The sequence below is a fragment of the Canis lupus genome, chromosome 25 (assembly GCF_048164855.1).
Source record: "Canis lupus baileyi chromosome 25, mCanLup2.hap1, whole genome shotgun sequence".
NCBI lineage: Eukaryota > Metazoa > Chordata > Mammalia > Carnivora > Canidae > Canis > Canis lupus.
In genome coordinates, this window is record NC_132862.1 from 33,594,376 (window position 1) to 33,620,515 (window position 26,140).

Consider the following 26,140-nt stretch of genomic DNA (forward strand, 5'->3'; position numbering starts at 1 on the left):
CAAGTTCTTTCTGGTTTGTGACATGTTGATGCTCACAAAGAGGAGCTTCTGTTCCGTGCAGTGTAGGAAAACAGGGAATCCTGGGCTGGGGTCACCTTGTCCCCTGCTTGGCTCCGGGGCTTAAACAAAATCGCCTCACCATTTTAAGCTTCAGGGTGCACAACTGTCCACATGAAACCTCTAGGGCACCATGGTCCCAAGGCCCTTCTGGTTATTGCCCAGGGAATGTCCTCCAGGTAAAGAAAGGAGATGGAGAGAGGGGCAGGAAGGAAATTTACCCATGAGGGTGACGGGCTGGTGAAAAGGAATCAAGTCATGAGAAACATAAGCAGGGAAGCCCCTAGATGTTTCCTAAGACACTCCATGCCTATTGTTTGCCAGGGGGGACAGGCAAAACCAACCTCAGACTGACCTCCCTCTTCTGGAAATCTCCTGGAGAAGCAAGGTGACAACTGATAGTGTCCCTTCTCCTGAGGGGTCTGAAAAGGCACAGACAGGAGGCCTGTGTGGCATCAGCAGCTTATTTTATCATAAGTTAGTTCACACTTCAAATTCCATGGACCAGGTGTACAAGTGGGTCACCCGCATGGTGAGTTAAATCAAAGAACCTAGAAGGAAAAATCTGGCAAAAATGTGGAATGAGAGGGGAAGCATCAGGGTAGATATATTTTTGGGAGACCCTGAAGGCCCCCAGGAAGCCAGAACAGCTAGGGACTAGTCACCTTCCCACCTGGAAATTCTGTTCTGGTCCTCAACACATCCCAAACACAACCAGTTGCCACCTAGATGCCCGCCCATAGCCACATGGGCCCTGGACAAAACAGGGACGAGTCAGTGCACACACACGAGTGTTGGAGTGAGAGGAACATATCTGAGCACATCCCTGTCTGCTTCTGGAGAGCCAGGTCTGGGTCTGGGTTGTTTTGGAGCAATGGACAGCCCAGGTTGTGAACAGAACTAGGACCACTTGGAGGGGAGAGTACATCCCCTGAATTGCTCTGTACAGCAGTGCCTCCTGAAAGCTGAGGAAGCATGTGATACTTTGAATATAGCTGTCATCTCTCGGCAAAGAGCCACCAATAAGGACCCATGCCCCTAGGTGAGTGACATCATAATAGTACCTGTGTGTCCCAAAGCTTGTGGATCAGGCTCTACAGTGTGCATAGCTTTTATGTGTGCTATCTCATCAGATGCTATAACAACCCTGGGAAGTAAATACAACTGATATCGTCACCCCTATTTTAAGAGTAAGAAAACTAAAGCTCAAAGGAACCTAATGACATAGCCAAGCTCCCACGGCTGGGGAGTGTCAGAGCTCACACAGACCTCCGTCTAAACTAACGAAAGGCAGTACTTGGAACAAGAAAGAAAGGACGCATAACCAATCCTCTTTGCTTTGCTTTGGAATTTACTTTAATTCGTGCCACTGTGGATGTAAGGCCCAAAAGAGAGAAGTATGTGTGCTTTCCTGGCAAATCATTAGCCTCTCCCTGAATACTACCCCCCCAACCCCCGCCACACACACACACACACACACACACACACACACACACACTATCCACAACTCCTCAGAATCACACTGGGTGGAAAAGTTCATAACAATCCTTGCCGCACTCGGGCACCAATTAGTACCTTATATATTGAACACCCACGCAATCCTCACCAAGCCCTGCAGGTCTTTATGGTCACAGAGAAAATGCTGTCTTTAGTCTCAAGGAATTTATAGTCTTAAGAGGAAATAGGAGAAAATGCATATCAAATTACTCATGGTATAAAATGCTTCACAAAATGCCAAGGTTAATGGGAGTACATGAAGTCTATGTAGAGGTGGACAATGTCTGGGGGTTGGGGGGGGCGCATCATCAGGGCTTGGTCATACTTCTATGTCTACAGCTAATGGTTTGAACCAGCATATTTGCCTTGCTCACTGTCATTAGGAAATAAAAACATACTTGCATATTTTCAAAGGCATTTTTAGGTTTCACAGCCTTGCATTCACTATTACTTTAGCTAATATATGGCACACTTTCTTTTACCCTTTGAAATTCCTTTTATGTCAATTGGGACTATTAATAATAATAGCTTCCAATAATTAGATGTTGACTCTGTGCCAGGCACTGTTAAATGCTTTGTATTTGTTACCTCCTTTAATCCTTTCTAAGACCCTATGAGGGAGGTGTTATTAACTCTACTCTTCAGATATAGAAACTCAGGGCCAGAGAGATTTTGAATAAACCTGCTTAAAGTCATACACAACTTGTAAGGAAGAAATAGATTTGAACCAAGATCTGTCTAAATCCAAAGTTCCTAAGCTTATTTTTTTTTCATTTTAGCTTGATGACAGTCTTATGATGCAAGAAAGAAGGTTTTATTCACCCCCAAGCATCCTGGGATGGAGTCCCACGTCAGACTCCCTTGCTCAATGAGGAGTCTGTGTCTCCCTCTGCCTCTTACCCTGCTTATGCTTACTCTAGTTCTCTCTCTCAAATAAAAAAAAAATTTTTTTAAGTTAACAAATTTAAAGATGAAGAAAGAGATTTGTCCAGAGTTTCAATGACTTATCTAAGAGTTTTGGCGCTAACCCTGCAACTCCATTTCACTTAGAGCAATCTAGCCCATTATTCTTCCCCATAGTACCAGCAACTTCTTGGATCAAGAGGGAAAACCAGAATATTATAAACAGTCTTGAGTACAAGTAGGAATGCAATCCATGCATGTTTAAATTATTTGCCACGTGAGTAACATCACATCCAAATGTTAAAAATTCTATCATTCACCCAGTAGAGAAGGCAGATGGTTTGGACTCTTCAAAGCCAAGCTGGAAATGACCTACATTAGAGAAAACTCCTATTCCTGGGCTGTCTCAAAGCCACACTGTGCCAGAGATGGTTGTAACCTTGAACAGACATGCTTGAGCACTTACCACTCAAAACTAGCAGTTATTTTGGAGTCACTGGTGACTCAGACCCCAAACTCCCCTGGAATCCCTCCCTTGCAAGCCTGTCCACTCTCAGTTTGCCTCCATGGAGAGTCACCTTCTCTGAACTCCTGCCATGTTTTTCAGTCATCCTAGTAAGTTGAACAGAATTTGTGTCCGGGCCACGGTACTTCTACTTGCACAGAACTCCCCCTAAGAACTGCAGTCCTGCTGTAACTTATCAGAAGGTCAAGGGTCAGCAATCTGTATAGTCATCTCCTCAGGTTCCTTGTGGATAAAATAATGTTAATAAACCCACCTCACTGTTCATTGAGACAATGACAAAAAAGCCCATAGCACAGAACATTGTAAGTAGTCCATAGATACTAGGTAGGCAATATTATAGTGTATTACATCACATTATACTGTACTGCATTATGTTATTAATAATGACAGAATATTATATTATTATTATAACTCATGAGGAGTTTGAACATATTGAATTTAATCAAGGAGAATATGACTAATTGGTATATGCAACTGGATTTTTTTCTTTAAAACATTGAATTGGGGATCCCTGGGTGGCGCAGCGGTTTGGCGCCTGCCTTTGGCCCAGGGCGCGATCCTGGAGACTCGGGATCGAATCCCACGTCGGGCTCCCAGTGCATGGAGCCTGCTTCTCCCTCTGCCTATGTCTCTGCCTCTCTCTCTCTCTCTCTCTGTGACTATCATAAATAAATAAAAAATTTAAAAAAAAAAAAAACAAAAAAAAACATTGAATTGGATTCTTTCTCAGCCAAACAATGGATTAAGAAAGAAAAAGACAAAAGGCAGAATTATTCATCTAGTTGGCTTGGATCATGTCATGCCTGTGATGTCTGAATGGATCAGGGGAGGAAGGCAAGGTTGAGAACCACCTATCTCTATGTATCACAGGCAACAGAGGCTTGCAGGAAGAGGTGGTATCTTTTGGACCTTTGCTCCTTACTCACAGAACCCCTACGTATTCAATGTCTCTCTTATAAATTAAAAGCAACAAGGCTCAGAGAAGATATGCCTTCCCATGAGTCTTGTGTATAAGGTGGGGGTGAGGATGAAAGTCAAAGTAATTTCCTTTTCTACCACTGCATTCGTTTCCTGTGGCTGCCTTAAAACAGCAGAAATTTACTACCTCAGATTTCTGGAGGCCAAAAGTCTGAAAGCTGTTCCACTAAAGCCGAAAGCAAGGTGTCAGTAGGGCTGCATTCCTTCTGAGGGCTCAAGAGAGCATCCTTCTTGCCTCTTCCGGTTCCCAGTGGCTGCTGGATTCCTTGGCTTGTGGCCACATCATGCCAGTCTCCACCTCCACGGCCACGTTGCCTTGTCCTCTTCTGTGTGTCTAGACTCCCCTCTGCCTCCTTCTTATAAGGATACATGTGATTACATTTAGGGTCCATCTTGATAGCTGGGACCATCTTCCCATCTCAAGGTCCTTAAATTCATCATTCCTGCAAAGTCCTTTTTTGGTATTGTTTTGGTTTGGTTTTGGCATATAAATTAACATTCACAGGCCCCAGAGATTAGGATGGGAGTATTTGGGGAGGTGTGGGTGGAGGAGTGTGTGTTGAGCCTGCTACAAGGACTTTTTCTATTAAACTCTGCACTCAGTTCTGTTTATACCCCTGTCACCAGATCCAAAGGGGAAGATCTTGGAGCTGTTGCTACCTAGGCTACTCTCTTGGACTTTGAAGAGGTTTTTCTCCAGATCTGCCCACAGATGCTTCAGATACCAGAACAATCTGGTCTTATTCAACTCATTTCAAGTCAGCAAATGAGAACTGAGCAAGCATCTGTGTTTCTGGCACCGCGGGAGTTTCAGAGATGAGTAAGGTATATTCGCTGCCCCCATAAATGAACCAGGTGGAACTAGAGAAACAGTCGTTCCACTTTCCTTAATGAGCAATAACAGAATAAACAAAGCATGAATAGAAATTAAGACTGAGAGTCACATCTGGACAAAAGCCCTGGTCACAAAAGGATCTAACACCAGCTCTGGATATATTCATATCTACTCCCAAAACATAGTTGAGAATTGTTTAGGGATCTCTAGACACTTTTAGTAATTATTTGGGGAGAAGGTAGGAATAATTTAAATTTATGGGAAAATTGCACAAATAAGTATAATACAAAAAAGTCATTTACCCTTTTCCCAAATTTACCTATAGTTACAATTTTACCTCATTTGCTTTATCATTTATTCTCTTATACTTAAATTTTTCTAAACATCCCAATAACAAATTCCTTACATCACAATCTTTTGCTCCTACTTTATTGTGTATTTTGTAAGAATGGAAATTTTTTTTTACATAAGGGTAATGCAGCTATCAACTTTTATAAATTTGGCAATGATATAATACTTTAATCAACCATCAGATTTCCAATTATGTCTGTTGACTCCATAAAGTCCTTTATTTTAAGTTTTTCTTCCTCTAGGACAGAATCCAGGCCAGGATCAGGTATTGACCTTCATTGTCATGCCTCTTTAATTTCCTTTATCTGGACTATTTCCCTAGCTTTTCTTTGCCTTTCGTGACATTGACATTTTTAAAGAATACAGTCCAACTTTTTTAATAGACTGCTACTCATTTTGGATCTGTTCAATGTTTTCTCATGCTTAGGCTCATCTCATACAGTTGCCACCCAAATCTTACATAAGCGATGCAATATTCTTCTCAGGGTCTCACCTCTAGAAGTGCATGATATCCATCTGCCTGTTGTTGGTCGTCAATTTTAATCACCTGGCCAAAGGGTTATCTAATTTCTCTACTGTACAGTTACTTTTTCCCTTGCAATTAATGAGCAATGTGTAGGGAGGCACTTTACGACCATGAATATAGCCTATTTCTCATCAAAATTTTCCCCTATATTGAGCATGCATTAATGATTGGGTTGAAACCTGTTTTGTTTTGCTTTTGGCACATAAATTAACATCCACGGGCTCCATAATAATTGCAAAATGATGATTTTTTTCAATTCCAGCATGCTCTCCACATTTACTAGTCAGCTCCTTGCATTGTTCAGTAAGCAAGAGCCTTCCCTTGTTCCTTATTTGTATGTGTACCTATCCCTATCAGTATAGACCCACTGATTCCCGTTTTCTTCCAATGGTTTATCATTCAGTACTGTAGTTAATTGTTTTGGTGCTCAAAAAAAATTGTACCAGATTTAACCAGTAGAGATCCTTTCAGGGTGGCTGCTATGCCCTTGTGAAATGCCCCTCATCATTTTTTTTTTCAAGCATTACTTTACTTTCTGGACTAATGTTCAAAGTTCATCTTGTAACTACCTTGTCCCATCTCTGGGATTGGCTATTTCTTTGAGGACCTTTTGATATTAGAGGCCAAGATTTGAGTGTTAGGTGCTCACTGCTAGTGGGTAGCCTTTACTTCTAGGCCCTTTCAAGTAGACAAAACTAGAAAAAATATACATGTATTTCCATATATACATACAAGTGTAACACACACATACATATTATACACACATGCACACAAATATGTACATATATATTCATATGTATTTATATAGATATATGTGTGTATGTGCGTATATTTCCACTGATGCCTCTAAGTCCAGTCTACACCAATAAGGTTCCTTCTTGCCTTCTCCCATTCTACATTTTGATGTCACTTTCTCATTTGGGAATTCAGCTCCCAACAGCGTTAACACATTTCCATTTGCCCAGTGTCCCAGTATATCCAAAATGTTTCAAAACTGCCTGACACATGCACCACAAGATGAATTAAGTAATATTTACTAAAAGGAGTTCAGGAGTGGTTGCAATTCTCCCCCAACTCAACCTCATCCAAAACAGAAGGTAAGTAGCCAAACATTGTGCCATGAGTTACTTGCATTTGATCTTTCTATTCCTTTTCCCCCTTCAGTGTGGTTGTAGTGTTTATATGAAATACAATTGCCTTCATTTGTTTCAGTTTGTTTTCCATCTTAGATTTTTCTTTCCTTCCCCATCTTGTTTTAATTTTATTTTTGAATGTGTATAACATTTATTAACATGCTTCCAAAAGTCAAAACTATACAAAAAACACTGTTCTCAGAGAAGTGTCACTCCCTCCTGAATCACTTCCATCCCCTCCCTCCAGTAAGTAATCAACTTCATTATTTTTTGGTTTATCTTTTCTGTGTTTCTTTGGTAACAATAAGCAAATATTTGTATGTTTTATTTGCCCTTCTTTCTTACACAAAAGATAGCATAGTATATATCCTCTCTTGTGCTTGCCATTGTCTCAGTTAATATTTCCTGGAAATTATTCTATACCAGTTCATGGAAATCTCCCTCATTTGGTGTTTTTTATTTTTATACATCAGCACAGTACCCCATTGTATGTGCCATATTTAAGTCAAATACTCCACTTGGAGATTCAGGTAGTTTCCAGGATTTCATGATGACAAAGAGCACTGCAGTGAATAACTTTGTACATATATATTTCCATATTGTTGGAGGCGCATCTTCAGGGTAAATTCCTAGAAGTAGGATTTCTGTGGTCAAGGGATAAATGCACACATAGTTTTGTTAACATTAGATATTGCCAATTCTGGGGCACCTGGTGGCTCAGTGGTTCCAGCATCTGTCTTTGGCTCATGTCATGATCATGGGGTCCTGGGATCCACATCGGGCTCCCCACAGGGAGCCTGCTTCTCCCTTTACCTATGTCTCTGCCTCTGTGTCGGTATGTGTATCTCTTATGAAATAAATAATTTTTTTTAATGTTGCCAATTTTCCTTGTGGCTGGTACCATTCTGGATTCACACCAACAATGAATAAAAAGTGCCATTTCCCCAGAGCTTTATCAACAGAATATATTGTCCAGCTTTTTAATTTTGCTAACTTGACAGATAGAAAATGATATCTCATTGCTGTTCTATTTTTTAAAGATTTTATTTATTTATTTGAGCACGAGCAGAGTGGTGTAGGGGGAGTAGGGAAGGGCAGAGAGAGAGGGAGAAGCAGATTCCCCGATGAGCTCAATCCCCAAACCCTGGGATTATGACCTGAGCCAAAGACCTGAGCCAAAGACAAACACTTAACTCACTGAGCCACTCAGGTGCCCCCTCATTGCTGTTTTAACCTGCATTACTCTGACTATAGATGAAGTTGAACACCTTTTCATATATTTAGGGCCATTTATATGTCTCTTTTCATGAATCACCTCTTCCTTAATTTTGGCTCTTTTTCTATAGTAATTTTTATCTCTTTTCTCCCTTAAAGTTTAAAAAGTTCTTTATATAGTAGAGTTAGTAGCCTTTTATCTGTCATATGTATGGGTCATATTTTCTCCCAGTTTATGATTTGTTTTTTATTTTGCTTATGGTGACTTTTGCTATGGAGAAGGTTTTTGTTTGTTTGTCTATTGACATAGTCAAATTTATCTTTTCTTATCTAGTATCTGGATTTTTAGCCATCATCAGAAAGCCTCTATTGCCACCCAGATTATACTTTGCTCATGCTTTCTTCTAGCACTTTTATAATTTCATTTTCTACATTCACATCTACAGTCCATTTGGAGCTTATTCTTGTATATGGTGTAAAAAGTGGGTACAATTTAAATTTTTCTAAATAGTTATCCAGTCTGACCCACTGCCATTTGTTAAAAAAGACCATCTTTGCCCCAGGAATTATAGATACCACCTTTGTCATATCTTAGATGTCTCTACTTAGCTATGTTTATTTCTGGACTTCCGCAGTGCCACACTGTCTTCCCTGTAGAGGCGTATAGCCTGCTTTACTCAGAGCTCCCTCTCTCCAGTATTTCCTAGCTAGTCTTGTGCATGTTTTCCGAAATGAACTTTAGTATCAGCTTGTCCTGCTCTTTAAAACGGTTCACTGGTATTTGTATTATGGTCACGTTAAATTTGTAAATTAGAGAGAACTGACATCTGATCAAGTTGAAACATGCAAGCACAAGACATGTAAATTCCCTCTGTTCAAGTTAGTGATAGATAATTTCATTTATTTTTTTAAGATTATTTATTTATTTATTCATGAGAAACACAGAGAGAGAGGCAGAATCATAGGCAGAGGGTTGAAGAGGCTCCCTGTGGGGAACTCGATGCAGAACTCGATCCCAGGACCTGAGGATCATGCCCTGAGCCAAAGGCAGCGCTCAACCACTGAGCCACCCAGGTGTCCCTAGTGATAGATAATTTTAGATCTGATGTCCTCTCTTAGACTTTTCCTTATGTATCTTAGCTAGTAAGAAGCTCCCCGTCATGCAGCCAGACCATACACGCTATGCAAGATCAAAGGGAAGAAAAAGAGGTGAGAGCTAGAATAACAGGAGAAGACTCTGAACTGAATTGAAACTGGAATCATGTATCCTGAAGGTTGTATAGGATTTAGGTCAGGTGTCAAAGAAGGGTAAGGAATCCCAGTGAGGGACACCCAGGCAAAGCTCAGGGGTGCATCTGAGTGACATGTCTCACAGGACAGAAAGCCCCCAGCCAGCCTCTTAGCTGGAATACTGGAGAAGACACTACCCCTCTCTTCAAGCCTCAGAGTTATATGTCTCAGTGTAAATAGCTCCCAAATCCTCATTATGGGAGCACCTGTGTGGCTCAATGGTTGAGCATCTGCCTTTGGCTCAGGTGGCAATCCCAGGGTTTTGGGATTGGGTCCCGCATCGTGCTCCCCACAGGAAGTCTGCTTCTCCCTCTGCCTATGTCTCTGCCTCTCTCTGTGTGTCTTTTATGAGTAAATAAATAAAATCTTTTTAAAAAAATCTTCATTATGTACTATTAAAATTGTGTTAGTGAACATTGACTAGGTTTCCAAAAGCAATTTCTGTACATTATTGCCTTTTCTGGGAATGCTCTAGAGCTATGTCATACAATACAGTAGCCAATGGCCTCATGTGACTATTGAGCCACATAGGTGGCTAATGCAACAAAGGAACTGAATTTCTAATTTTATTTCACTTTAATTTAAATTTTAAAAGTGGAAGCAGTGTCAACTCTTTTTCCATTGAACTTTTGAGGAGGACTACATTTTACTTTAATTATACCACTACAGAAGATATCATGGCTGTGCTCCAACACGTGGTCCATTTTACTTTTTTTAATGTGGCTACTAGAAGACTTTATTTTTTTTTTTTTTTTTTTTTTTGGTTACTAGAAGACTTTAAATCACACGTATGGCTTATATTCTATTTCTCTTTGGCAGCACTGGTCTAGAGTCTCACAACTCAGTGTGGTCTGGGCAGCATCACATAGGAACCATCACAAACCCTCAGAATCTGCTAGCTTACAAGGATCCCCTGGTGATTCTTACACACAGTAACAGAAGCTATGATTTGGATGACTCAGAAGACATCCAGGCCTCTGACAGGTACCCCAGAGGGCATCCCCCACCCCCACACCCCCACCCCTGTTCTTTTGAGGAGGGCGAGAGGCAGCGGGGGTGGGGGCAGCAGTGAGAGCCCTACCTGCCACTGTGATGTCACAGAGAAAATCTCTTGTGTCAGCCAGCCCCTCCCAAACTGATGTCCTGGCTGCAGCATAACCTTTCACACCTTCTCCAGCCCACCTCACACCACCTCACCCCTCTGCTGGCAGGAGGGGCCTGATTCATCTCCCCACTAGATATTCATTCCACGCAACCGATCAAGGCCAAGCAGAAGAGAAACTGAAACACCTTTGCCTCAGAGCTTCAAAAGTGAATGAGCAATCCCTCTCAACTGACTCAAAATGTTTGTCTCACCCAGAAGGTAGGTACTCCACTTTTTTTCTTTAAGTTTTTATTGAAATTCCAATGAACATACAGTGTAATACTAGTTTCAGAGTACAAGATAGTGACTGGACACTTTCATACAACAAATACCCGATGCTCCTCACAGCAAGATTTTTGGACTCTCGTAACTATTTCCTATATCGTATCCTTTATGTTGGATTTGTAATACGGGTTATACAAAGTCACCAACTGGAGAACACACTGTAAGATTATACAAATGGGAATAGAAATCTGTTCCTCAAGCCCCATTTTTATTGATCAACCTGGTGATGTCATACCTCGGCCTTTGGTTTTTCATCTTCTTCTGCTAAATTTTTGTTTCCTCTTCCTTTGCCTTCTTCATCAGACTTTTCCTCACTGTTCCCAAGACTGCTTAGAACCCTCTAGCTCTCCTTTCTCCCTCCCCTCTGTATGATTCCTGTTGCCAAAATCTGGTTCCTGGTAAAAGGCCCAGTGGTGGTGGCAACCACGACAGTAAGAGCAGATATTAAGTTCTCTGCCAGGGAATGGTGAGGCAGGCCCCCCTCCATGGTCCTGCTGATAGCCAGCTATGGTCTAAAATCTACTGGAACTAAGGAGAACACATCCTTAGTCGTGCTAGTTGCTTCTTTCTGGTCTCAGAGAATCTTCAAGTATCCTTCCAGATCCAGAGAGACCCTCAGGCAGCAAAAGATGTGTCTTGGCTTGTGTAGGAGAACCCACATCTGGAAATGACTTGCCTCCCATCTGAGATAGTTGGGAACGGCCAACTTTCAGCTCAGAGAGTTACGGAAAAAGCAAATGTTGTTCACTCTCATACTTCCTGCCTTTCTCAGGAGAGAAAAATGAAGCTTACAATCAGACAGGGAAATAACACACAGACACGCACACAGAGCACTGCGGTGTGCTGTTCATTGTCTGGTAGTTAGGGATCCAGAAGGACAGCACCCAAAGTGAAGAGAGCATACATAGGAGAACCCACAGAAATGGGTAAGAACGTGATAGAAACAGCCAAGTGTAGTAAATTCTATTATCTATTTAGGAGAGACTGAGAGAATGAGGGAGTATTTTTCAGTATATATCTGAAGTATGAAACACTTAATCCATTGCCTCATTCTGTGTGTTTCCATAATCTGTCGTGCGATCCCTGCCTTTTGTTCAAGTGGCTGCACTTCCCCTTTCCTGCCTGGCAGCCTGAGGATGAACCAAGAGGTTTTGAATATTGACTCCCATTTACTAGCGCTGTGGCCTTGGGCAAGGCAAATGCTCCCTCCTAGAAGGAAGCGGCCACCTCTCCTTCAGGCTGATGGTGACGACTACCGGGGGAGTCCAGCAAGGGGTCTGGAGCTGGCCGAGTGCCTCCCCCTTCCTCTACACTTTCCCCGCTGCCTCTCGGCGCTTCGCAGCACAGCCGTGAAGGACCACCCTTTCTCCCTGCTTCTGAATCACCCCGATGGGTTATGCAACGTGGCCAAAATCATCAGTGCGGTCGCGGGTGGAGCAGAGACTAGAACCCAGATCTGCTCGAGGATTCGTGGTCTCTGGGTGTCCGTCTCCGATCCACGAAAGGAGGCAAACGCAGTCTTCCTTCAGAGCCCGGCAACCAGGGTCTGCTGGGCCTTTAGGGGAAGGGCGGGGCTGGGACATGCCGCCTTGGGGTTCCCCTGCAGCCGCACTCCTGGACCTCAGGCCTCGAGGCTGAGCCGAGGGGCAGCGTCCCCCCCCCAGCCTGGCCAGCGCAGCCCTGGGGCCCAGGCGGCGCGCGCTCGGGCCGGAGGCGGGGCCGCGCCGAGCGATTCCAGACGCGCTGCGCTCGGGTCGCCATGGCAACGCGCGCCCGCTGCTAGGCGACCGGGCGCCGTAGTAACCCGGGGGCGGGCGTGTTACTCAGCCAGGGAGGGGGGCGAGGGGAGCCCGCAGGGACGCGGCCGCGGGAGGGGCGGAGGGAGCGCGGGCTGAGTGGACGGGGGCAGCCCAGCTCCGTGCCCCAGCACCCAGGAGACCCCGCCCCGGCCCCCGGGACCCCTCGGCCCCGGCAGGCCCCAGGGCTCGGTCACCCGCGCGTGAGCGATTGCCCCACAGGATGCGCAGATGTGGCTGCCCCTGTGATTCACTCCAGCTGCTCGGGGCAGGGAAGAAAAGGCGGCTTCCTCTCCTGGAAATGACTGCATTAGCAAAAGCCCTCTAACAATTCCACTAACAACGGAAAGGGAAAGGCGACCGAGAGGAGAGGCCCCAAAGCGCTTTTCTTCAGGGCTTCCAACTGAACAGAAGTCGAAGTGTTCCCAGAACTCTGGACCCATGTTAGACAGAAAGAGCCCTTCTGGTTCTCCACGCCCCTGTGGGGGGCCACGAGGGGACTCCACACTGTTGCAGGGGCGCCTGCGGGAGCTCAGATGCGCTTGAGCATCGGCCTTGGGCTCAGGGCGTGATCCCAGGGTCTGGGATGGAGTCCCACATCGGGCTCCCCACAGGGAGCTGCTTCTCCCTCTGCCTGTGTTTCTGCCTCTCTCTGGTCTCTTATGAATAAATAAATAAAATCTTAAAAAAAAAAAAAAAAAAAAAACACTTGCAGAGGAGCTTAACCTGAAACCGAGAGATCCCACAGCTAAGTGTCCTAAAGGTAATATTTTGGACACTCAGCATGGGCATTTTGGTGGCATTGTTCTGCCCTTCCAGGCTGGCAGGAAAACCAAAATGTCCTGTATGAAGACCTTCCTTATCTTCATCAGTGAATGAGACAAACATGAGGCACTGAAGCAAAAATTGTGGAGCTGGGAAATCCCAAATGGGTTGGGGATATGTCATCCGAAAGGGTTCTAATCAGTAGGGAATCACGGAGCTTGGGAAAGGACATGGCATTTTCAATCGGTCACTGGCTTTTAAGCAATCTGTTTTGTACCCTGGTCTCTGTGAACCAAAGATAATACTTGTTCATGAGATCATTGCTGTTTTCTGGGGTTTGCTCATCGAAAAGCAGGAATGTTTCCACAGGTGGGAGGAAATGTATTGGCAGAGGATCTGTTCGATGCACATCTGTGTAGAAAGGCACAGGGTGTGTCTGTGGACCTGTGAACCTCCTCCTACCTTCTCGCTGCTCCTATGTGTGTGAATCAGGAGGATTCGTGTGTCCTTTGACAATAGAAGACTGGACACTTTTCTCTATTCGTATCTTCTCTTCACTCATAGGCTGCTTAATTGTATTCTGAGCCTGGTTTCCATTACAAACTTCATTCATTCATTCCTGCGTGTTAGAAAGTGCTAGGTTCTGAGCATCAGCAATGAATAAGACACAGCTGCAAGCAACTCCCAAGTCAAGCCTGCCTGTCATTGGAGCTGCATGAGAAAGGCTCACGGTGGAACATGCAGAAACAAAGAACAGGGGGCATGTAGATGAGAGCCCGAGACAGCAGAAACATTTACATTCCACTCCAGGTTTTTGACTGCTGAGTAACAGAAAGGAATTAGTTAATGAGGCATGGGTCAGAAATCTGACTCCTGGGCAGAGGAGGGAGATACTACTGCCCCATAGGGGTGGGAGGGTGAGAGGCAGCAAATGAACCTATTTTGGGAGATGGCACTATTGATGATGGGGAAGAAACAAACCCCTAGATCATTTAGCCCCAGGCTTTGCCATTAGGCGAGTGATATGCTTTGCAATCTGCTCTGGCTCAGCTTTCTTACCCATTGCTTTAATCACCTCTAATCTACAGTGTATTCACAAAACAATAAATTGGATTCCTGTTTACGAAGTTTATGTGGGTGTCTCAAGACCATTGTTTCTCTCTGTGTGTACTTAGTAAATATGGTTTTTACAGTGCGGGGGTACAGTCACTGAGGGCCTAGCAAGTATAGGTTAGTCCCAAACCTTGGCTTTGTGATGTCATAAGTGCTGAGTCACGTATAGGTCCCCGTGGGGATCATCCTGACATGGTAACAGTCCAACATACCAAAGTTAAATACTGTTTTGAAATATGGAATCTTTGTGTCTGTCCTGAGTCATGAGCTTTCTGAGCCCAAGCTAATTATACTCATGTTGCATTGACGAGCAATTACTTTTTCTGTTGAAGAGAGGAAGGAGAAGAAAAAATATTTAACATGCCTAAATTATAATGAAAGGAAGTGAGTGGGATGCCAGGCAGAGAAACTCATGTTTCGTCAAAAAAAAGGAAATTAGACATTGTGGCACAGAGTCCGTGGGGAGGGGACATGTCCTCAAGATAGATCACAGCTAAGTAGTCCACCAGCCACAGCCCAGGCATCCAGAACACACGGCCTCCTAAGAGATAGATTCAAGCTTTGGGGAGGCCTAAAATAATATAACTTTGGAGGCTCTCTTTAAGGAAAATAATACAAAGGGATGAGTATGTGCAGGTCTTCTTGGAAGGGGTCCGAGTCATTGAGAGACTGAAGTGACACTAGCTTGCTTTACTTGCAGTCTACCTCCAGGCCCCCTCACATAACCTCAAGACTCTGCCACTCACATCCCCTTTTCCCTGGAGAAGGCGAATTTCAACCTACTAAGGCACAGGGGTGTGGTTTATGAGCAGAGGCAATAAAAACCAAAGACATCACACTGTGCCAAACGGTGACTCAAGCGGGATATGAGAAGTGTCTGCAAGTATTTGAGGGGTGTAAGCGCGGAGAAGGGAAAAGAATTGTTCACTATTGTGGGGTGGAAAGGGAATGAGGATAACAATTCAGTAAAGAAAAATGTGCACCAAACTCCTCAGGAAGCATTGGCTAACTCTATTTTCTGATATCATAGAGTTGCATTTCCCAGGGGAAGTATTTGAGGTTCTCTGAGTCACTGAAAGCTGGAACTGGTCACAAAAAAAAATGTGCTACAGGAAATAATCCTACGAGATGTCCTCGAGGGAGTGGCTAGATGCTCCCAGGGTTCATTCCAAGCCCTGAATTCCCTACGGCTGACACAAGGCATTCTATAGATGTGTGAGTGGGGAAGAAGCCAAAGGAAGAAAAAAAAAAAAAAGCCATCCCACAGGGAGGAGCCGCCACCTACACTCACATTTGCGGACTCCTGGGGGCAGCCTGTGACCAGAGAGAGAAAAATATAAGGAGAGAGCGCCACCCAGCGTCAGGACAAAAGCTGTATAGTCAGGCAAGTGACAGCCAAGTCAAATGTGAAAAGTGACCACAAAATCCTTCTCCCTTCTCCCAAAGGAGGGGGAGCTTTGTCACGATGAATGGAGTCGTTGGGGTGATATAGGAGTCACACCTGTGACTGTGCATAAGCACACGTGCATCAAATGTGCTGTTATATCAGCGCTAGAAGAGGACGAGACCCCTAGATCTTGTAGGGAGCAAGATCCAGAGGAGACTCATCTGGCTAGAATGTGGGCTCATTCACTCGGAGGGGAGCCTGCCTTTGATTCCACCAACTAACTGCACAAATACAGAATGGGAAAACCATGACTTGGTTGGTGGTCAGTCTGGGAAAGGTAGGGGAGGACCGGGCCGAATGTGAGGGTTTCATTAAACGTAAGCCCCAAATGAGCCAAACAGCGGGTGTTCCTTGATGGCACTTTAATTTCTAAAACGAAGGAGTCCTGGGCCTCATCCCTACCGTGAAATCTCAGGACAGGGGCCCGGGAATCTGAATATTTTCCTCAGTTTCAAAGACAGTTCTGGTGCTCAGTCAGATCTGAGAACTGATCTGCTGCTCCAGTAAAGGAGTGGCCTTTCAGGACTTTATGATTGAGACAAGTATCATGAAACATGGGAAGTATTACAAGAGGGTTACAGTATGGAAGGACGGAGAGGAGGAAACTGTTCTTTGGGAGAAAAGAGACATTTTCAGAGAAGGAGTGACTTTTACACTAATCTTGATGAGAGGCAGATCGCCAGATAACAAGGAGACTGAAGACATTCCAGAAAGAAGGAAGAGCATCTGCAAAGGCACAGAGGACAAAAACCCATGGGGTATTCAGAGAATCAAAAGAAGCTGCAGAATGTGTTCCAGTCTTGTCATCCGGTTAATCAGTACGATTTTTGAGGACATAAGAACAGCTTGTACTTCTAGGTGACTGGCAGCAAGAAGATATGTCCCTTATTCATTTGTCAGATTACTTTTTTTTTTTTTTTTGAGTTTTAGAAACAAACATTTTTATTCCTCTGCCTGAAGATTGGGAGAGAAATGGCAGATAAAATCTAGCATTGCTGACCCTGGAGATCATTTCTTTCCAGTTCTTTTTTTTTTTTTTTTTTTTTTTGGAAGATTTTATTTATTCATGAGAGACACAGAGTTCTCTCCAGTTCTAGTCCATCTGCATCCTCGCCCTAACCCCACCCAACACACTCTGACTGTCTCAGTATCCCATTGGATTCCATTGGAGGGACGTTGTTAATAACCCCCACTAACGATGTTAACTGGACGGTGAAGATCACCCGTGACACAAGGAAGCTGTTTCATACCCATGGCTTTCCGAAACCCTGACATTGCAGATAACAGAGCTTATTAAAAGGATGGAAAACCCTACACGAAGGAATGGGAACTTTTGTAGTAATGGCGCCCCTGTAATAGTTTCTGTATCTGCCTTCAAATCAACCCCAAGCTCTTCCCACCAGCTTCCTAGGGAATGGCAGTTTGGTGGAAACTGAATCTTAACTTTTTAAAGAAACTTCCTTCGGTGAATGCAGGTCCTTGCTGCTTTTGCTTAATCCCAGATCCCCACTGGCAAGCTCTCCTGTGTAATCTTCCAGAACAGCTGGGCCATGATTGCATCGTCAATTATTAAATGCCCAAGTTCCCTGCAAGGCAGCATTTAATCATGAGACACTCCAAAAAAATAGGCGATAGAAGAGGAGGGATCGGAAGGGAGGGTGGGAAGGCAGTCTCATTCTGTCAACATTAAACCAAAGGGATTTGGGGCGCAGATGACATCCTACGATCCTTCCAGACAAGCTGCAAGACACTGACCATGGCCAAGGTAACCAGCTTCCCCCTCTTATTGCTCAGAACACACGTTCCATAGCTATTTTGCACCTGATTAAGAGTTGTGACTGTCTCATCAATTTGTCATCTATGTTAATTCTGAGTTTTTCTGTTAACCTATGTTGATGGGAGAATTAGTGACATTTTGGCACCTGTGCATTCATTTCCTATTGATCTGAGCCAGAGTGTCTGGGAAGCCACTCTCTGTCCCTTTTCTAGAGAGTAAAGAGTCACTTTGGCATTGGGCTTGTCAGCATATGCAAAGATACAACCTTTCTTATAGCTGCTGCTGCTTCATGATCACCTTAAAGAGATCATTGCAAAATTAGACTTGATCTTCCAATTCAGGAGGTTATCTGGATCCCAGAGAGAAAGGGCACGTTTAGGGAGAAATAAAACATGATGAAGGGCAAGGAACTATAAGTGTTGAAAAGGCTCTTGAATTAATTCCCATTCAATTGTCAAGATAATTCTTGAATAAGGCTCCCTGTGTCCTTGGTTGGACATTTCTTCTGGAAGCAGCCTCTTTGATCTTTATTTCAAGCTTTTTTTCATCCTTTGTTTCTCAGATCACTTCTTCCTTAAATTGGTTATCACTTTGGTGCCACAAAGTGGTTGTACTGTGGTCCAGGGTTCATTATTCTTATCTGTGAATAATCTGCAGACCAATTTACAAATATGCGTAACTTGAAACAAATTGAGGGTAGAGTAAAAATCTGATGTGATAGTAGACAAATTTCTAAGCCATGTTAGATTGAAAAGGAAGTTGTTTAAAATGTAGAATTGCCTAAATCATTAGGTCAGTCTTGATACAGAATGATTAATGATGCTTTATCTGGAAGTCCATTTCCTGTTCAAGCAATAGATACAAAAAAAATTAGAAAGAATAACTTACAGTAATGGAACTGTGGCTAAAACCAATAGGATTTTCACAGTTAAAAGCAAGATAGAAACATTCTTTTGGGGGTGGGGGGAACAGGGGCAACGTGTGACTTCCATACGGGCTAATAGGAGATCTTCTTCCCTCCAGATGCTAAGGTTTTCTTTACCAAGGTCACCTAGATCCTGCACAGACCGACAATTCTTGGTGGATTTAATTCGTTGAGTGCTTTTTAAAAAATCATATTAGCAGATTGCTTTCCCAAAGTTGTTTTATCATGTGTCTTATATATTGATTTTTACATGCATATGAACTTTGTATATTTCTTTTTGCCATAAATAATCTGTACTTTGTCTGTGGTATGCACTGTTTCAGTCCTGGAAATTCTGAAAAACAAACTGTTATATTTCTAAGATAAAGTTCCCTGTTAAATGCAGACAATGTTAAGCTGGAGATTATGAGGCAGATTTATGGGCCTGTCCCATTTAGCTATGGTTTTATTTACGTTTCTTAAGCTAAGCAGATTTAGGTCTGATTAATTCTGATATGAGAGATCCCCTGGAAAGCTCAAGATGGTTTACTTTAAGAAGCATCTGTCAGCAACTAAATATGGGCTTCTTTTTTCCCTTCAGTGTGTATTAATATAACAGTATAAACTGCTCCATTACACAAAGTGCAAGACCTGTCAGATTACTTGATTTTTCTAAAGTTCCATCTGGCTCCAAGTCACCACTCACCAAGGTCCAAACATCTAACAGTGGTCATTTTTCAACTGACTTTCCTCTTCTCTTAGGCTAAAATGATAGGGGGGTCAGAGACTCCAGCCAGAGCCATGGGGCCACAGATCTTTCTGCTGCCACACACTGTCCCCTCTGAGAGCCAGGCACCACTGTGACATCAAGCCATGGAGATGCCCCTCTAAGCGCCTCTTCATTGACCAAGGGCACCCTCCCTGGGGTGCTCCATGACCATGACTCTGGGTTTCCAGTCTCCATGGATGCCATGTAGCCACCTCCTCTTTGAGATTCAGTCATCTCTGTGGCTGTGTATGAAACCTCAACCCACATCACAACCTCTCTCAGAACCTATAGCCTCACCTCCTCTCCAGGGGTTTCAGCCACCCCATAGCCCAGTTGGTCCACTGCCTTCTTCAATCCTGAAAGCCCTAATCCTTGCTGCTCCCTACCTGGGGTGACCCAGCTTAACTTTGGTTGATAGGCCACATCCTCCTTTACTCTTCTCTCAGAGGACTCCGTAATACAGAGGAGAGGACACCCCAAACTTCCATTGTTACGATTAAAAAGTACCTCAGCAAGTCAGTGCTACTACCTCTCATTGAGACAAAGCCAAAAAGAATTATCAGTAAGCGCATTAGAGTGGCCCCAATTCCTTCCCTCAACTTGATAGACACTAGCTCAGTGGTTTAATCACATTCTGACTCAGGCTATTTTCTGATACTTATTCAGATCACCCTCAATAAGCATTTTAGTATAATGAGGTCCAGTTAAATAAACACCATGGTGCCTACTCCAGGCCATTCCTGAAGCTAAGCCTCCACAGGACTCCTTGGAGAAAGTTCCGGGGGTAGGCCCATCGCGGTGGAGGAGCGTGGCTTGTGCTCAGGGAGCCGCAGGGAAGGATTTCCAGCCCTCCAAGGAGGCTCTGAAATCAAGCTCTCTGTCTTACAGATGGAGTTCTCGAAGGGCTCCTCTGGTCAACGGACACTCCTATCTGCCATCCTCAACATGCTATCACTCAGCCTCTCCACAACATCCCTGCTCAGCAACTCCTGGTTTGTGGGCACACAGAAGGTGCCCAAGCCCGTGTGCGGAAAAGGTCTGGCAACCGAGTGCTTTGACGTGCCGGTGCCCTTGGATGGGAGCAGCACCGACGCATCATCCCAGGAGGTGGTGCAATACAGCTGGGAGGCTGGGGATGACCGCTTCTCCTTCCATGCCTTCTGGAGCGGCATGTGGCTATCCTGTGAGGAAATTGTGGAAGAACCAGGTGGGTTCCTCAGCCCAGATGCCTGATTTCTTTCCCCAGAGGACCTAACAAGGACAAGAACCAGTGGGAAGGCTCAGCATCTCCCACCTCTGTATCCCATCCCTTCGGCCTAGGGCTCCCAGTAAATAAGACCAACAGTCCACCTGCTTTGACCCTCCTGACCGTCTAGTAGACATGCTGCTTTTTAAATAGCACTGTCCTTAGATGGTTTCATTTAGACTTGTAACATCATGAGAATTCCCACTCTGGTGACTTTGGAGACCAAATGAGGAGAGATGATTCTTACAGGAAAAACCCTGGCTCTGCCCAGCTGCGACCATATATGAGCAGCATCCTCTCTAGAGACCTTGATTTTTTTGTCGGTGAGATGGAAGGATCAGAGTAGATCACCTATAAAGCCCCTTCCTCCCCCATCCCACCCAAAGGATTTTCTTGTTCTAAGTATCACCATTATATTTCCAGCGTAGGGGAACCGAAGCCCCAGGAAGGTAACTAGATCAAGTAAAGACACGCTTGACCTCTCAGGTCTCCTGCAGCTCAATGCTTTACTGACAAAGTGGGGGCTGTGTCACTGTGCCTTCCTTAACTTGCATTCCTAGGGTTTTTAGCCTAAGGACACCCTCTCCTCCTTGCTCCGAGCATTCAGAGATCACCAGGTAGTGAAGTTTTCCTGAAGCCCAGAATTGAGTACAATTAGCCTATTTCTCCCTATTTGGGCTAAGGGAAAAAGGAGACGAAGAGGAATATAAATTGTGTGTGTGTGTGTGTGTGTGTGTGTGTGTGTGTGTATTTCTATGTGTTAATAATGTGCCATTTAGTGCAGCTCCCACCTCAGTCCTAGAGACAATTGAGAGCCATTCAGACCAGTGGTAGGTGGCAGCAAAAGGTGTTGGTTAACATTAGGACTGCTAACCCTCCTGACATGAGAAACGGGAACATTTCCCTGCAGAAGCCCTCTCGGGGTAATGTCCTCTTCCTCACTGTCAGGAACCGGGGACAGAGAAATTAATCCTGAGTGATTCTTGCCTATGTCATCCATCCATCCATCCACGATGCATTCTTTCCTGCTTTCAAAGAGAGATGTCTGGTCTGAGCCACTGAAGTGGTGCCAGGTGTGGGACTGGGGAAGTTTTCATCCCTCCCTGAGGTTATACCTTGTCTGTGTTTCAGGGGAGAGGTGCCGAACTTTCAATGAACTCACACCACCAACCGAGAGAGGTGAGAAAGGACTACTGGAGTTTGCCACGTTGCAAGGCCCATGTCACCCCACTCTCCGATTTGGAGGGAAGCAGTTGATGGAGAAGGCTTTCCTCCCCCACCCTCCCTTGGGGCTTGTGGCAAGTATGTGGGTTTGGTAACAAATTTAGTTGCCATTGAATTGGGCCCCTCTGGCCCAACAGTGCTCTATATTGTACTGTCCTCTCTTTTTCTCTTCTTCTGAGTCCCAGGGGTGACACATTCCTTCCAGAGCCAGTTCTCATTTATATGCAGGAATGCAAAAGAAAAAAAAATAAGGGAACAGCAGGAACAAATAAAGTTCCCAAATAGAAAAAAAAAAAAAAAAAACACCAACAGCTCTAACCTCCTCATGTTGCCAAGTAACCATGTTGAAAAGCTTAGAAAGCTTTTTTTTCTCACATATCTTTTAAATAAAATATATATACATTTTAACAGAGGGAGTGATAAAAGGAAAGGGAGAAACAGAAGTGATTGCTCTAATCAATCAGGAAAAAAGAGAGCAAAAATGACCCACAGCAAAGTCATGCCCCTGCAAGATTTTTTTTTAAGATTTTTTTTTTTTTAATCCATGAGAGACACAGAGAGAGAGAGGCAGAGAAATAGGCAGAGGTTGGAAGCAGGATCCCCAGGAGCCCGATGCAGGACTCGATCCCAGGACCTTGAGGCAAAGGCAGACGCTCAACCACTGAGCCACCAGGCGCCCCAAGATTTTGTGACAATTAGAAGATTTCCTCTCGAATCTCCTCACCTATTTCCAGTCAGCCAAGTTTCCTTGATTCTCTATCAAGTACTGAGCAGAGCAGAGAGCCCTGGGGGTGACAGCAAAGGACCCACATTAGGGAAAGCCCCCCTCTGGTGCCAGCTCTGTCCATTCTCCTCTTCTCTGACTCTGCAAGGCTTTCCCTCCTGACAGGCACTGGTTGCTCAGTGTTCAGTCATCCAACTGTCAGGGTGAGGGCTCTTCTTCCTCTGGTTTCTGACAGAGATCCTATGGTTATCACTGGGAGCCCAGTTCTTCTCCATCGGACTTGAATTCGTCAGCTTCCTCCTGCTGCTAACGGACCTGCTGTTCACTGGGAACCCGGGCTACGGGCTCAAGCTGAGTGCCTTCGCGGCAATTTCCTCTGTCTTGTCAGGTGGGTGCCTCCCAGACAGGAGAGAGTGGGTGCCTTCACCTTTGAGGCACCTCTGCTAGGCTCGTGTGTCTATCGGGAGGGCAGGAAGGAGGAGGCAGGATAAGGAACGGATGGAGGAGACATGTTGCAGGTACATCGGAGTTGGAATGAAATTTTATATTAGATCATCATGTACTTGGCAAAATGATTTCTCTATAGGTTCATCTTCTTTGCAAGGTTTCTCAGTAGGTGAAATACAGTTTGGTTTACTTTTTTCCATTGTACATACCCAGAGCTTTTTAAGATTCCATGGGATCAAGTAAGAGCAAGAGATGCAGATATAAAGATAGATCAAAAATAAATCTCATGTTGAGGGCATGGGTGGGAAGTCAAAAGGCCCTAAGTGCAGCATTGAGTCAGAAACTTTCCCCTTAGCTCTCCACCTAAAGCCTGGGGCAACCTACTGCAAGGCTATGCATTCAAGGAGAAGCCCCCTTTGCAGATTAGTCTCCCTGGACGTGTGGTGGCAGATGGGAAACGGAGCATCTCAACATAGGCTGTACCCGATGCAAAATGAGGAAAGTTGCTCCAAACTCACATTCCCCAGAGAGGGCAATGCCAGCGTCTCTGAGGGTGCTGCCTTCCTGTTCCCTCTGTAGGCCTTCTGGGGATGGTGGCCCATATGATGTATTCACAAGTCTTCCAGGCAACTGCCAACTTGGGTCCAGAAGACTGGAGGCCACATGCTTGGAATTATGGCTGGGCCTTCTAGTAAGTGCTCACCATCTCCTGAACCTTCTAGCCCCTCCCCAGCCACCCTGCATTAGATGTTCTGCCCTTGACTAGATGCTTGCTCAGTGTCCTTCTGTCTTCTCTTCGTCGCTCAGCCCAGGAATCTGTCGACCCAATGGCTGGACCATCAGGCCACACCTGTTCTTTCCCCACCTCCTGTGGAGGTACAGAGAAGATCCTTCTGGCTTGTTTTGTCCAGTCTTTCCAAAGCAACAACTGTAGTAGCTGCTCCCTCACCTGATATATATCTTGCCATGGGAAATAAGACTGATTCTGCGTGGCTTGTGCAAGTGATGCTCTCTCTGTATTCTATACATTTTATGGTTCAAGGTATTGGAGGACAGAGAAACGAAGAATTAGCCTTGAGATTTGAATTCCATTCCCTGTGAATGGCTGACTCTTCTATAATGAAGAGTAACTTCTTCCTACTTCCATTCTTACTCCACCAAACTGTGAGAAATAACCACCCCTCCCCCACCAGTCATTCTCTAACCCTGAAAGAACGAAGGAAGCAATTACTTTCGGTTTCTCTTAAAAAGAGAGAAGCAGCAACCATGAGAAAATAAACATATTCGAAGCAAATATCCCCTTTGTCTGAGTTCCTCACTCTCTCCCTTGAGCAACACATCCTATTCACGGTGCCAGCTTGGACCTGCACTGCTGTCTGGACAAAGTGCTAAGTACTTTAACAGTGCTGAGAAGACAATGCCTCCAGCTGGAGTTTCCAAGCTAACGGAGGCAATATGGACGACTACCCATGTCTGTCATGAGATCCTATCCCCTTTTCTCATGATAGAATATGTGCTGTTTGATTCAGGCGTCTCTGGGCTATTTACCAGGCGCCAGAACTTATTTTCCAGACCCATCGTTTTGCACCTTTCGTTCGCTGTTCTTGGCATTACACCTGCAGAGCTCAGACTACAGCACACTCATCAGAAGCATCCCCAGCCCGGTCTGCTCAGGCTGTCAGAGGCGGCACACGGGAACATGCAGTGCCAGCGTGTGGCCTGGCTTTACCCATCACTTGACCTCATGAAATTCCTCACTAACCTCACACAACTTCCTGTTTCCTGGGCTTCCCAGAATCATGGTGAGAGATTTAGGGGTTGACTTTCCAAGTTTTTAGGAATGTGTCTGATATAGTTCCCTGGTGGTTTTTTTTCTTTGTTGAATCCATCCAGCTTCTCTTAAATCTCCAGCTTCTCTTCCAGCCATTCTAAACTTCCTCAAGCCAAGAACCACATTGTTTTTGTAATAGGCAAATTCCACCAGTACAACATATAATACCTCCAGATTTGTAGTGAATGTTGCCTGCAAGATAGAGGCTCAACTTTGTGGCCCCTAAGACCAACTCAAAACAAAAGAAGATGGAAGAGGAATGTTCACTCCCAGTGTCTGATCTGAGAGAAGGAAAATCTTGGGCAGAATGTGTGTGTGTGTGTGTGTGTGTGTGTGTGTGTGTGTGTGTCTCAGGTAGGTGTGGGGTGCTTCACTGGGCTACTCTATATGACTGAGCTATAGGTCTATGAATCTTGGGGGATTACAAGGATAACCACAGCTTGGGAAACCATAGTCCAGAAAACTGTGTGCGTGTGTGTGCCTGAACAAGCACATCAGGAATAAAAGAGCACAGTGCTGATAGCTAAGCAATCCAGTGAAAACGAATCTGTTAAACTCCTAGTCAGACATGTAATACTACAAGAGTCATTCTCTTTGATTAGAAAATATTCAGAACATATCCTACTAAGGCAGACCAAATTCAGGCCTCTTAAGCATAGCTCTTTACCTGCAACATGGTAGAAGGGAGCACACTCAGGTCCCCGAATCCATAAGAGACATCGGCCTAGTTTACTGGTTTACTAGTGAGGGATTGTGGTGTTTTTCTCTCAGACCTATAAGTAGGTCAGATTCTGACTGTCTAGTGTTTTTGTTCTTCCCTAGCGTGGCCTGGGTTTCCTTCACCTGCTGCATGGCATCAGCAGTCACCACCTTCAACACATACACCAAGCTGGTGCTGGAGTTCAAGTGTAAGCACAGTAAGAGCTTCAAAGGAAAGCTGAGCTTCCCGCCGCACCACCACCAGTGTTCCCTTCAGCATCTGTCATGCGCGGCCCACACGGGGGGTACTTTGACCAGCTACCACCAGTACCACAATCAGCCCATCCGCTCTGTCTCTGAAGGAGTTGACTTCTACTCAGAGCTACACCGCAAGGGATTCCAACAAGGACTTAGCCGGGGACTAAAGGAAGAGGTGGCAGGGTCATCTGTAGAGGAAGAATTGTGTTAGCAGTAGTCGGGTTTAGAGGGCAGGCTGAACCCAATCTTACATGTTCACTTGTTATCAACATGTACTGAAGCCAAAGTCTGTGTCTTGAGCATGGTTTTCAGAGGGTAAGAGCAAGCGTCTCTGAAAATACAAGTCCAAAGGGGTGCGTGCCCAGAGGCCATCATTCCCTCTTCCTTCCCAGCTCTTTCC

General features: G+C 44.7%; 1 protein-coding gene and 1 long non-coding RNA gene across 4 annotated transcripts; both read left to right on the forward strand.

Annotated features, from left to right (window-relative positions):
- Window positions 1–1,152: 1,152 nt before the first annotated feature.
- On the forward strand, window positions 1,153–10,290 carry LOC140617462 (uncharacterized). Its single transcript, XR_012017692.1, has 3 exons — window positions 1,153–1,454; window positions 4,589–4,786; window positions 10,131–10,290. It is a non-coding gene; the product is annotated as an uncharacterized lncRNA (long non-coding RNA).
- A 140-nt stretch (window positions 10,291–10,430) lies between these two features.
- GSG1 (germ cell associated 1) lies at window positions 10,431–26,026 on the forward strand. 3 transcript variants are annotated; one of them, XM_072798959.1, is made up of 6 exons: window positions 10,431–10,674; window positions 20,200–20,518; window positions 21,689–21,736; window positions 22,741–22,893; window positions 23,532–23,643; window positions 25,606–26,026. In XM_072798959.1, exons 1-6 carry the CDS (start codon window positions 10,627–10,629, stop codon window positions 25,949–25,951), a joined length of 1,026 nt encoding a protein of 341 aa, XP_072655060.1. In that variant the 5' UTR covers window positions 10,431–10,626; the 3' UTR covers window positions 25,952–26,026. The 3 variants fall into 3 exon arrangements, with proteins under 3 accessions (XP_072655060.1, XP_072655061.1, XP_072655059.1); XM_072798960.1 differs by lacking the exon at window positions 25,606–26,026 and adding an exon at window positions 23,760–23,903 and having other exon boundaries at window positions 10,432–10,674; window positions 21,689–21,859; XM_072798958.1 differs by having other exon boundaries at window positions 10,434–10,674; window positions 21,689–21,859.
- Window positions 26,027–26,140: the final 114 nt, after the last annotated feature.

Excerpts from the sequence above, each read along its gene's own strand:
- GSG1 (XM_072798958.1), top strand. The coding sequence starts at position 10,627 with ATGAGCAATCCCTCTCAACTGACTCAAAATGTTTGTCTCACCCAGAAG. Across the intron at positions 20,519-21,688 it reads GGAAATTGTGGAAGAACCAG|GGGAGAGGTGCCGAACTTTC; the intron begins GTGGGTTCCTCA and ends TCTGTGTTTCAG. Across the intron at positions 23,644-25,605 it reads AATTATGGCTGGGCCTTCTA|CGTGGCCTGGGTTTCCTTCA; the intron begins GTAAGTGCTCAC and ends GTTCTTCCCTAG.